Source organism: Cygnus atratus, chromosome 23 (assembly GCF_013377495.2).
Source record: "Cygnus atratus isolate AKBS03 ecotype Queensland, Australia chromosome 23, CAtr_DNAZoo_HiC_assembly, whole genome shotgun sequence".
In the NCBI taxonomy this organism is placed as follows: Eukaryota; Metazoa; Chordata; class Aves; order Anseriformes; family Anatidae; genus Cygnus; species Cygnus atratus.
Window position 1 is genome coordinate 7,226,494 of NC_066384.1, and position 12,813 is coordinate 7,239,306.

A 12,813-nucleotide genomic window follows, 5' to 3' on the forward strand; every position below is an offset into this window, starting at 1 on the left:
GGTAAAACACCTGGCCTAGCTGGCCAAGTTCTCACCTGCTCTACAGAGATACTATGAGCAGACAATTTCTAGACTTTCCTTTGCACCATGCATATTTGGTCCTCAACACTCCACCTGACCTGTCCATCTTCTCGGTATGATCACACAGGTACTACTCCAGTAATGGAAATCGTACTGGAAACCGCACTTTTAATATTTCCCTAACACTTAAATTCAGACTAAAAAATAGGGTATTTAATAGTAGTCCATGAAAACTTTACCAATGCATTTCAGTAATTGATCACATTTCAAAATATATTTAATGGACAAAAGTTGCTATGAAGTCAATAGAAAATGCTGATCTCTTGCCCAGGTCTTCAGAAGATACTTTGAATGAAACAGCAGAAATTAACAGTTAATTAGCTAATTACTGACAGATTCCACAGACTTTGAATTAAAAAAAAAAAAAAAGGTAGAAAAACACCACTGCCACCAACAAAACACCACACAGACAAACAAAACTCTACCAAAAAAAAAATCTACCACCCCACCATGAAAATTTCACAGACAGGTCTAAAATATCTTTTTAAAACATCTTGGCCTACAAAACCAAACAAAACAAAAAAAAATGAAAAGAAAGTACACACAGCACAGTAAAATACAGAGAAGCAGCCTCAGTGCACTGTCCACAACAAACTGTCAATAAACACCAAACAAGTGAAGGAAACGACACCACCAGCCACTGTTTAGATGCACCAAAAGACCATGAAAGCAAAGGGCAGGCACCCTGGGAAGAAGAGTACATTCCAATGACCATACCACAGAGTCAGGCACGGTCTGTCAGTTGACAGACACCCAACACTAATTCACAATTAGTGAATTGTGTTTGACAACACCCAACACTAATTCACAAAAAAAAAAAAAAAAAAAAAAAAAAGACAAGGAGTACAGTGTTTAGAAAGATAGCAGACAAACTACAGTGGCAACTGAAGGCTTGGGTCTGGACATGATGGAGGACTTAGACTAGATGATCTCCAAAGGTCCCTCCCAACCCAAACCACTCTACAATTCTGTGACACGGCATCAAACCTCTCCATGCTCATTCATCCTTCCAGGGACAAGCTTTTCTGAAGGAATGACTGGAGAGTTCAGAAATCACAATGGACATACTTGAACCTTACTGGAAGGGACTGCGCTGAAAGTGCAGAAGCAGCAAACATCAACAGCCACCCAAATGCCCCTCTTCTCCTGAAGAGCCTCGAGTCTCTCTTTAAAACAGCTCTCACACCCTGCAAAGCTCCTACTTCATGTCTTTCAAGCAGTTAGAACAACATATCTCAGCATTAATACAGTGCTAATGTGATTTGGGAAACACTGATTAAACCCTAATGTCCCAGCTACTCCAAAATTATCATTCTATTCCTAAGGATCCCTCAATGACAAACAAAAACTCCATTCCAATAATCCCAGCTATATGGGGGGAGAGCGAGAAGAAAAGGGGCTGGAGGGGAAGAAGTGCATACAGTTTTACATGTTGACCATTCTCGTAAAGGTAACAATTTGTGCTAAATCACATAGTAGTGTAACATATCTAATAAGAATGAGCACAGTTGCATCTGCTTTTCCACACCATCTTTCAAAAATACCATGACAAATCAGTTGTTTTGTAATATATATAAAAGTACTGGCTCTGTCAGTGGCTAGCAAGCCATACATGTTGCTTTGTTTTTATACAATTAGTTCTTCAGCTATAAAAAACTATCCTTTTACACCCTGAATTCCTAAGATTTTAGCACTGAAAATAAATTGGCAAAAGGCTCTGTTAATATAGCTATGCAATATGACCACAACCCCACAAAACAAACGTTTCATGGCTATCTCACAGCTGCACAGCTCACTGACAACATGTTTTCTCCTGTGTTACCTGCGTGGAAGGGTGACGCTCTCCCCTCTCAGTAGAGCTAGGCACTGAGGGGCAAAACAGCCTCCGCTACCACGCATTTGTGAGAGCTGGCAACATCACACATTTTCATATGTGAAACCAAGCAGAGCGAGATCAAAAATGAAAAGAGAAGTTTAAATGTTAATTTGTAATAATCAGTCATATAATTTCATAAATGTGGGGAAACTTAATCATTTTTTTCTCCAGCATCTGTCACTTCAATATATAGAGCATGAGAAAAGACCAGACAGCTCCTTTCACTAACTCACATCTCTCAGAAGTAGATATTTCTGTCTGCACTACTCATCCCCAACCCCCTTTATACTTCACAGAGAAAAACAGCAATTATCTTCTAAAACAGACCAAGACCCCAGGAGGTGTGTCTTTCTCTCCATGCTCTATAAGGGAAGCATATGGTGAATAGCTCAAACCTTGCCATCACGCTTTAGATGCTCAGTTACAACAGGACACTTATCCTCCAATCATCTGCAAAAACTGCAATGGCTGATAGAGGGCTCAAGTATCAGAGCAACTTAGGCAAACTTATTTGTTGAGAAAACTCAGAGACATTTTAGCATGAAATCTGCATTTGGTGAAACATGAGATAACAAAAAAGTCTTATTCCTGGCCAGCAAAAAGGAAAGGAAAAATATCTTCAACCAGTATGGGGCTTTGCATGATGTCACTGACCAGGAAACTGCACAAATGCAGCTATACCATAACTGGAGAAAATGATGACCCCAAACTATGAAACATCTGGCAAGCTTCATGGATAGACTTTCAAATTACTGGCCAGGAAAACAACTTTGGAAAAATAGGATTTTATAATATGAAGTCCCATCTAGAGGTGGCTCCCACTAAATCAGAGTTATTGCCACAAAACATCTTTCTCACATTTCACTTCAATCCACAGTTTAAGCCAGGCATGTGCTCTTCTACATGCTCTTCTCTCCAATACATCTGGTTAAACTTAACATTTGCTTTTTAATGAGACACAAAACAGTAACTACAGGCACTGAGAAGTCTTTGAAAATTTACTTCTTACCGAAAGGAGGTAGTCCGTAGGTTTGGGTGGTCTGGGGGTAGATCGTGTAGGGCTGAGATTGCTGTAGTGCTTGGTACTGAGTCTGACCAGGGTAAGGGCTCATTGTTTCCGATACAGGTACAGAAAGGATATGTGCATATGGCCTTATTAAAAAGAAGGAAAAAAAAAAACAACCACTATTTACCTTACGCAGCTTTCAACCTCCAAGCCAGAAGACACCTTATTAAATTGCTTTAGAAAGAAGAAACAATTCACACTGACACACGCTCTCAGTGTAACACCCACTCGTGTTTCCTAATCTGACAGGCTCTTGGTTTGCTTGTTTCTTCCAGTGAAACCAGAGGAAGCTCTCTCCTTCACAGCAACAGAACACTACTTCTTTCTTCAGGACTGGGAAGGCAAGGGGAGAGGGGAAGAAAGAACTCCCTTTTCCAACAGGCATGAGAAGTTAGTTTCAATCATCATGCGTCCCAGCATCAATTTCTAAAGCTAATTTTGTATAGCATTATGTATCAGAACTAATGGAACAAAGAGACTATACAAAAGTAAGCATGGGGGATTTAGACCTACTATTCTGTGCTATGGGGAAAAACTATTAACATCCCCAAATGTGGTAAACAACCAGCAAAATCTTATACTCCCCTTATATTCATTTATGTCTGCCTATTCCTCAAATACTACAGGCAGTATTCAACATGACTATTGTGTTGTTAATTACTTGAAGATGCTCATTCATCCTTGCGAAGGTAAGACAATGGCCACTGAAGCCAAAGGGTGACTTCTACTAGCTTCAGTGTCTACAGCAGTAAGTGTCTGTTGCCTAGCAGATATGAAAGTGCAAGTAAAGAATAACAGAAATGCATAAAGATGCGAAAGATTACTTCAGAAAAGAGTTACAACATTTTATAACAATTGTTCAACTTACTTTGTAGAATACATTTGTGAGGTATAATCATTTGATGACCTTGGGATATAATCAGTGCATGTCATAACTGGAAAAAAATAGTTTATATAATTACACAGGAGATTTCAAAACCCAACAATTAATGTCAGTTAAATATCACCATATGCAGTCCATTTTAACCAACACACAGTATTTAACAAAAGTTTTTAGTTCCTTGGATATCTGTTTTAAAGTGAATTCTGAAAAAAATGGAGCATTAAAACAACAAAAATGTTCTTGCTGATCCACAGCAGGTAAATGCTTCAGTCAGTACAACTTCTCCGTTTGTAAGTGTGCTTTCTCTTTATCAGCTGGTGCCGTCAGCTTTTGCAATTATCATTACAAAACCTTGACTTCAACCCCTGCCCACACCCTTGCACATCCCAAACGGCCTTCATGTGCACCAAAGTTAATGTTTCATTTCTGTACCCTGTAGCAGGCACCTGAGCAGTGCCCAGGCCTGGCACAGTACAGCTCATTTTCTGCTTACGCAGGAGTTCGCAGGCTCATTTTCTCACACGAACTCGGTATGACTCCTGCCAAAGAAGTAAGAGCAGAGAACTTGCTTTTCCGCGTACTGCCTGTACCCACAGCATGGCTCCAACAACCTCTCTTTCTTTAGAAGAGCTGCTCCCAGCTGAACAAACTCAATCCCACAGACCATGGGCTCAGCACAGTGCACAAAGCTCAGAGTCCGAAAACGGATGACCTCAAAAGAAATTTGACAATTGCATATAATGAAACGCTTCTGGTTTTAACACTGTCTATGGTTCTAGAATACCTCTTATGAGACAGTTCTCAATGATAACACTGGGGTGGAAAAGGGTGCCATTAAAAATATTGAATTCAGATGAGCAGACCTGATAAATACTCAGTTGTCCATCAAACTAGGGAAGTGAGGATGTGCAGGACCCCTTGCACAGTTTCTAGCACCATACAGCCCCTCTTGCACAACACCTCCATAGAGAACCATGGTGCAGTGATCTCCAAGCTAAACATTTTTGGCTGTGAGTCTGTAGAGTGCGTGGGTTTATCAGTTCAGTTCTATAAGCACCATACCCAAATTCTTAGCAAACACAGCTGTGCTGCTTATGGATCCATGCAACTTCTAGAATTTCCAAATGCCTTATCCAGATAGACAGCAGATTTTGCAGGCTAAAACTTCTGGTAACTCCCAGAACAGCAACAGCACATTGATTAAAACAGCAAACATGCAATCTGTTAGCAATGGGAAGTTATATGTTAGATATTTTCAACTAAGTTGAACTGATTTACAGTTGTAAGTAACTACAGGTAGTCAGAAGTATTCTGCACAGAAATTTAATTCCATAATAGCCCCAGCCCTCTTTTTCTAGAGGGGAGGACAGATTCCACCTCTCACTTACTATGCAATCTTTCTAATTTTCTGCCTCAGTTTCCCCTCCACTTACTTTAAGGAATTTCTGCAGACATTAGATATAGTTCAGAGTCTAAGACTAAGTGTATAGTGTATTATTAGAAAAGACCCAACCAGCTGTGTAGAGACAATGACTTATAAAACTAAAATCTTTTATAATGGGCATTATTATTGATCAACACAACCTTTCCCTGAAGAAAAACAATGCACGAGGCAGGTAAGACACAGCAGTAACCAGCAGCAAGTTTGGGGACAGTAATACAGAAGTAGATAGCAAATGGTATCTGCATACCATCAGCCACACAAAGAGAGGCATTAGTGCTTTGTTAGCACCACAGGAAACTTTCACCTTACAACTGATAGTGAGGATAGGCTAAAGATTACAAGGAGGAGACAAAGCTAGTACTTGATGAAGCAAAATAGTAAGACCAGTGAAAGAAACGAGGAAAGACACCAAGAGCAGAAAAACTCTGAGATACTTACTCTCACTTGACATGGGAAGGTTTGAACCAAGGTTTGAAGATTCAGGTTTCTGATCGCTGACTTCTGTGTTGCTCACATGACTGCCAGGACAAATAAAGGCTAATCATTAGCATTATGAACCTTTGCATCAACATCCTTGGGCATCTTAACCCCGGGTTTCAGCCTTCCAAACTGAGAGAAACTGATTCTTAACAGAAACTAGCTCTGCACTCTTTGATATTTCACATAGACATCCTAAGAGACAGATCGGCAACTCTGATTAGACATTAAACTGTCATCACCTTCAGCATGTTAACTCACCAACTGGTCTCTGGATACGAGGCTGTATCTTCACCAACAGCTCAGCAGACCTAGCAACTTGGCACTGCTGCCTGCAGTGCTAAGTATGAACTTTCCTCCTGGCCACCAAATCCCTGCAGTTCAGGCACCCACCACTTCCACAAGTGTTTAATTTGCTAAACCAGCACAAAAAATCATGGAGTTGTTTTTGCTGGGATAATAGACTAAAACTTGGTGCAGAGGGTGAGCTACAGGCAGGAACTCCTCCTCTCAGGAGCAATAGCCTATTATGTTGTCTCCCTCACCTTGTAAAACTGTAGTCTGAAAACATCTGAATAAAACAGATGCCTCAAAATTTCGTGAAAAGCTGTGTTGCAGAACTAAAAATAATAAAATTAACAATAAAACGAAAAAAGGAAAAAGCAATTTCATTAAGAAATTAAATGTTCTTCATACTCTACATACAAAGCCAACACTTACATGTAACTAAAATAATGCATTAAAAATTCAGTATAATCTAGTAATTGTGCAAACATTTCTGAAGTATAAAACTGACACCCATCTCAAGGATGCTTAAACACTGGCCTTCAGGGCCAAACCCAGCCACAAGGCAACCTCCCTTGCAAGTGGGAATCTGAGACAACAGGGCCACAACACACCACTCCCTGCAGCATCAGCTTAGCTCCTGTAGGCACAGGGGAGGAAGAAGCTGAGGAGAAAGCAATTAACCAGCAATGCCCATTGAGCTCCATCCACCCCAGGACTGCCTCCTCCTGGCTGTGACAGCCCCTTGCTGCCCTGCTCCTTGTGCCGGGATGGGTTTGAGATAACCCCCTGAGGCTGAGAGGCAGTGCCAGGCAGGGAGTACAGCTCTCCTGGTACACCATGAGGGTATGGGAAGAGCTGAGTAGTGAGTGTTTGATTTCTCACACATGTAAGAATTCTTTCCTTCAGCTGGAGAAAAGAAATGAAGCTTGATCAAAATGCATTATCTGGCTTTTTCCCCTGAAAACCCCTATAAACGAGAATCCTTGATTTTTATTTATTTTATTTTTTTTTAATATTAGTAGCTGAACAGACTTCAGTAACATATTTTGAGTTTTGCAATAAAATAACACTTCTGTGAAGACTTGGGGCACTTGTCTACTATTATTCTTGGGGAAAACAATCCTGTGATTCTGTGGCACAGATAGTCAGTCAGTGGCTGCTAAATTGCATGCAGTTTGTAAACAGGTTGAGAGCTGTACAGCTATTTCTTGAGATCACTTCCTATGGAAAATGTAATAGCAGATAAAATAAAATTTCTGGTTATACCATACTTGCCCATGTTTCCTCTCTTTCTCATTGCTACTCCACTACTCACATACCTGTGCTCTTGGGACACATTCATCCCAAGTGCTTTCGTCAGAAACAACTTTTCAGTTCTCCCCAGCTCACAGAGAAATTGTCACTTGTACTGCAACTGCCTTATACTACGGAGAGGTTCCCAAAGACAAGCCTTACAAACAGAGCATGGTATGTTCAAAGGGTTAGACTCTCTTATGCTCCCAGGACAGACTATCCCCACTGGTTACAGTCCTTCCCTTCCCCACTTGCAGAATTGAGTTAAAACAAAAAAATTGAAAGTACTGACATCAGCTGAAAATCACACTGTTGTAGAGAAAGAGGTCTAATTACTTTAGAGTATTTCATAGGTTATACTTATAATCAAACATAGATTTATCAAAATAGAACAACAATATTTAAGCAGAACTACGATTAAGTTACAAATACCCCCCACCCCCTTTCTATTTTTAAATACTATACGAGGATGTTTACACTCAATAGGGCCGAATTCTGAGGCTACTGGTGTCTGCAGGAAGGCAGTGTGATGGGTGAAGGAGAACCCACACCCTTCACACCAGCGTTCAGACCTGCCTGTGGTGCAATCGATAGAGAGCAGAGGCACTCCTAGGCCAGGCTCATCTCACCTGACACTGGCTGGAAATGGAGCTTGCAGCAATTGGCTCAAGTTTCTAACTTCTAGGCACACAATGAATTTCACACGCTGTTTGCTCACTGTTTCCTGTCAAACTTTTTCCTTCAATATTCTTTTTTTAATAATTTTATAGCTACTAATATAATTCCGGGCTTCCATATACCACACCCACTCCTACATGCATGGCACGCACTCTCCTCACTCGCATTGGAATGTCAAAGGATCCACAAAGAAATCTTTCTTCAGTTGTTGTTGTTACTCACAGCAACAGAATAAAACCAAGTAAGACATCCTCTCTATATATAATAATAGTGATTAACTCCTGAACATAACATACATGAGAAAGCCTCTACTATGCAAAAATAGTGCAATACAACAGCTTTAAACAAAAGAGGCTATCAGATTAAGAGCTTTTAATTTCTTAAAACAGTCATCCACAGTTTTGCTGAGAAACGTAGCATAGATATTATCGAGTCAATCAGAAGAAATGCATGTTACATGCAGTACACAACAGCCTCAGCAGATTCAGTGAACAACACGATGCTTGATGCAATTAAAACTCTCTGTAGTTACTTTTATAAAAGCTTAATAAACAGTTTTTTTTTTTAATTGGGAACTTAATTTCAAAATTATAGCCAATACAAAACTGAGTTATATTTGCCCTCTGTGACAAATACATTAATATGCAAGCTTCTAAAATAGAAGTTTATAATCATATAAAAGCACTAGTAATTGTTCCATGCTAAAATCAAATTCAAAATTGCGTACCTTAAGCTTTGTTCTCTGGATTCCTGCATCTTGGCTTTTTTCACCTGCAAAGACAGAAATGTTCGGAGCCACAACTAAAAAGAGCTGTCCTTGACAGAATCCACGTACACAGACCTCCATTAGCAGATCACAACCGATTACCATAGAGTTCGCATTAGTATCTAAATACAGAAAGCCTTGCATTGAACTCCAGAGCTAACCCGTGTAACCATGGATTCTTCATCTCAAAACAAGCTTTTTCTAAATTAGAAAAGAAGTTCTACAGCTGAATGTGTTAGCAAATTGCCATGTTCCTTAAATAAATAACAGGGGATGATATATACAGCTACGTAAGTCTGATAAGGACTATTTTATGGAAATTAGATAAAAGAAACATTTTTTTTTAAATCTTTTTCTGCATAATTTGGTACAGCTGCCAAAGGCTGGTGTTCCTTGCTCTTCCTTTAAGTAATGTATAAAGATAGGAACTTAAATATTTTTCCTATTCATATCAGTAATAACTTAGGAGCTCTGATTTTCATTTCTGAATAAAACCAATATAGTTGAATCCAGTTCCCACAGAGTGTGTTATACACCCGAAAGCACTGCCTTGACCACAAACTGGTTTCTTGCATGCAGGCTACAAATACTATTTTGAAATTCTGGGCAGGATGAAAGGGTTAGTTTCTTTAACCTGTAGTTTTTTGAGCAAGGTGTTCCTGTGATATACTGGCTTTACTTCCCCTATCTTCTCCCTCTAACAGAAAGTTTTGCAGCCTTCCAAACTCCTGGAGCACCTTTAGACGCCAACTATCCTGTTTCTGTACCTAAGCTGCACTCTGTTCATCCCAGTTTCTTCAGGGCACTTAGCAAGCACCAATTTTTAGCATCTCTCTTCTGCAAACAGAGTCTAGGAAGGCATGTGCTCCAAATAATGCACCAAAACAGCTACAAGAATTACAAGCCACTAACTTGAGTACAATGGTCAAAGAAAGACTGCTGCCACATACAAAAGTTGCTAGCAGAAAGGCCTCACTATGTTACTCCAGTGTTTGTCTCTGCGGAAGTATAAATAAAAAAACAGGAACAAGCAATTTCAGCATGAGATGCCAAAATGTGTTCAAGACGGTATTTATTTATTTATTTATTTAACTGAATTAATAAAATGCTGGTGAATTCCTGATGGGAAGTGGGAAACAGTAGGCAGAGGTACAGAAGGGTTCAAGGCAGCAGCAAGGGGAAAGCAGTAAGAAAAGAGTAAGGAAGTAAAGCTGGCAGGAGTCTTCTCTCAGTCTGCTTTCATCTCTTCATTTTTTAGAATGGGAGGCAGAGAGAGAAATCAGCTGGCCAAAAGTGGGGCTTTACAAGTACACGTCAATTTTACTGACATTATCATCAAGTCCAGAATGGAACAACTGTTCCTATAACACCTCTTCACAGTCAGGACCGATCTCAAAGTACTGCTCTGCCTGTTTCTGTCCCAGGACTTAACTTCCATCTTCCATCACACCACAAGGCTACTTACTGTGCCTTATCTTCCTCTGAAGGGAGATCTTCCACTCTCTGCCAGAAGCCTGCTTTCTCTGTTGCACTCAGAACAATATTTGAATGAGTTTTCCTTTAAGTCAATAGCTGATTTCATTAAAATATCAATAAATATCTGGAGAGAGTTTCACACTCCCTTTTTAAATGCCCCTGGAATGGGATAGCTAGTGCCAGCATGCAGAGTAAGTCAGCAAAACAGCAATTTGATTTTCACATCCCTGCCTTAACTAGCTAGTCTTGGACTGGCCTCATCATCTGCAGGCTTTTATGAGCAAATCTCCCAAATGTCTAATCGCTAAGTGATAGTATTTACAAAATCTTGAAACTTTGGTGAGATTTTTTACCACCGGTCCATACCAACATAAGTAAATGACCTGATTTTGGCTTTTCTTTTTTTTGTTTCTTTTGAGGGGTGGGAAGGGGAAAGTGAAATACATTAAACTCAAAGTCTGGTGACTTCTATATAGGCTCCTTTCTGGATTCAGTTATCAACAGTTTGCAATAAACATTATTTTTAGAATAAACATACTAATCCTCTTGCCATGATTAAGAAAAGCAAAATCATTTGAGAAAGAAAACAAGTTTGTACAATGTAAATTCTGGGCTACTAGGCAGAAAGGATCTTAAGTTGGCTTTTTTATTAGTAAAATTAACTTGTTTAAAGAATGGTCTCACTAAAAAAAAAAAAAAAAAAAAAAAACTTTTCCTTCCTCCTGTAATATGCCACTATATTCAAGATACCATCTCATTCAACAGTTGTGATCAATATAGTCTCAAATTCTGTCTCAGAATGACTGACTGGCATAACGTATATAAATGAAATTATTAAGAAAATTTTCAGCAGACAATTACATAAGAATCTGTTTATAGATAATGCTCTCGTGTACCAAAACCAAGCTGTATTCAGTCTCTTATGCCCTAAGGAATAAAGTTCTATGAAGACAATTTTGATTATATAAGGATGTAATTAACAGATATTCCTTTTTCTCTATACACATTTAATTCAGTTTTAAATTCGACAAATATCTGGAGTTCAAATTATGTTTCTGCTGATTAGTCTCATGTTCTGTGCATAAAGGCTCATGTACATAATTTGCTTGTGTTAAGCAGTATTTTGAACAACTATAAATTTGTCATAAACTGCAAAACTGCATAAATGACCATACAGTGTATTTTCTAAACTAGTTAACTGAAAAAGATAGTATTGTCATACTCAAACAACCTCAAAATATTTTCAATGGGAAAATTACCTGATTTCCCTTAGCATGTTACGTTGTTTTTGTGTGCATTTGAAATTATCTCCAAAATTAAAATAAGCTTCACTCCCAGAGTAACTTGGCAAATTATTGTTGTGTTTGCCTCACCTTTTATCTGGAGATATAATGTTAAAACCTTTTTTTTATTATTACAATATTACTTATGTCTCAGATATACACATTTAACTTCATATAGTACTGTTTTAATAATCACTCTACCCAAAACTTGTGACATTTTATTATCAGTAACTTACAATGCACATGATATTTCAAACATCTAAGATGTCTGTACAGAAATTTTTAACTTAAGACATACCTCCTTACATGAATACCCTGTTAAATTAAGAATTTTAATTAATGTTTTCCAGCAATGGAGACGATGCTATGCTTAGGATCATAGAACCTTTTCAAGATCATAAGCACAAGAAGAATTAAAGACTATATACCAGCATGCTGATTCTGTCATTAAAACAATGATTTTTAATATATCTAGAAAAAACTTTAAATGGTCTGATTTTCTGAGCAAAGCAATTGTAGGCATAATTTTACATAGAAAGATTACAGAATTCAGGCATACATAACTATTCCTTTTAGTACTGTTGTATGTATAGTAAATTACATGTATAACAAGTTTTATTAACAGTAAAATGATTTTTCACCTCTAGATAAATACAGTGAGTATAAGGCTCATTGTCTATTATTAATTGAAATAACTATATTGAATTTATGAGATCACTTATTAGTTTTACATGTTCATTTTTAGTATTTTTAAATGTACTTACTGGTTGTTCGGGTAAATCTTGTGGCTCTTCCATGGGTATTACTATTTTAATGCTTAAATGATTCAAATCGTGTGTTCCTCAGCAGTCTTCAAAGCCTGTCAAAAAGGGTGTTCATAGCTTTATGTACTTTTGGGGGTCTTATCATTTAGGCTATCAGAGAACATTAAATGTTATATATTCCACCCACAAGCTTTCTAAACTCATGTTGCCATCTCCCATGTAAGAGACAAAATTCATATATGGAAAGATTTCATAAACAAGGGATTTAGCTTTAAGCTTCAAGATACAAACAGACATTTTTAATCACGTGGCACATTTCTACAACATTCACTTGTACCATACTGACTACAGAAGCTAATGTATCAATCAGACATACACCATGATTTTAAAAACACTTTAAATGATCAAGTCTGGTCTACTAGGTCAGTAAACAGAGTG

General features: G+C 38.3%; 1 protein-coding gene across 7 annotated transcripts in view; it reads right to left on the reverse strand.

Moving 5' to 3' along the window:
* EYA3 (EYA transcriptional coactivator and phosphatase 3) overlaps positions 1 to 12,813 on the reverse strand; it is a 69,633-nt gene that overhangs the window by 26,192 nt on the left and 30,628 nt on the right. For all 7 annotated transcript variants that reach the window (XM_050715160.1, XM_035565075.2, XM_035565076.2 and 4 more), the window contains 5 exons: positions 12,376 to 12,470; positions 8,814 to 8,857; positions 5,789 to 5,868; positions 3,892 to 3,958; positions 2,967 to 3,109 (listed from right to left, as the gene is read on the reverse strand). In XM_050715160.1, the coding sequence (XP_050571117.1) occupies positions 2,967 to 3,109; positions 3,892 to 3,958; positions 5,789 to 5,868; positions 8,814 to 8,857; positions 12,376 to 12,408 (367 nt within the window). In that variant the 5' untranslated portion in view covers positions 12,409 to 12,470. The remainder of the gene's footprint in view (positions 1 to 2,966; positions 3,110 to 3,891; positions 3,959 to 5,788; positions 5,869 to 8,813; positions 8,858 to 12,375; positions 12,471 to 12,813) is intronic.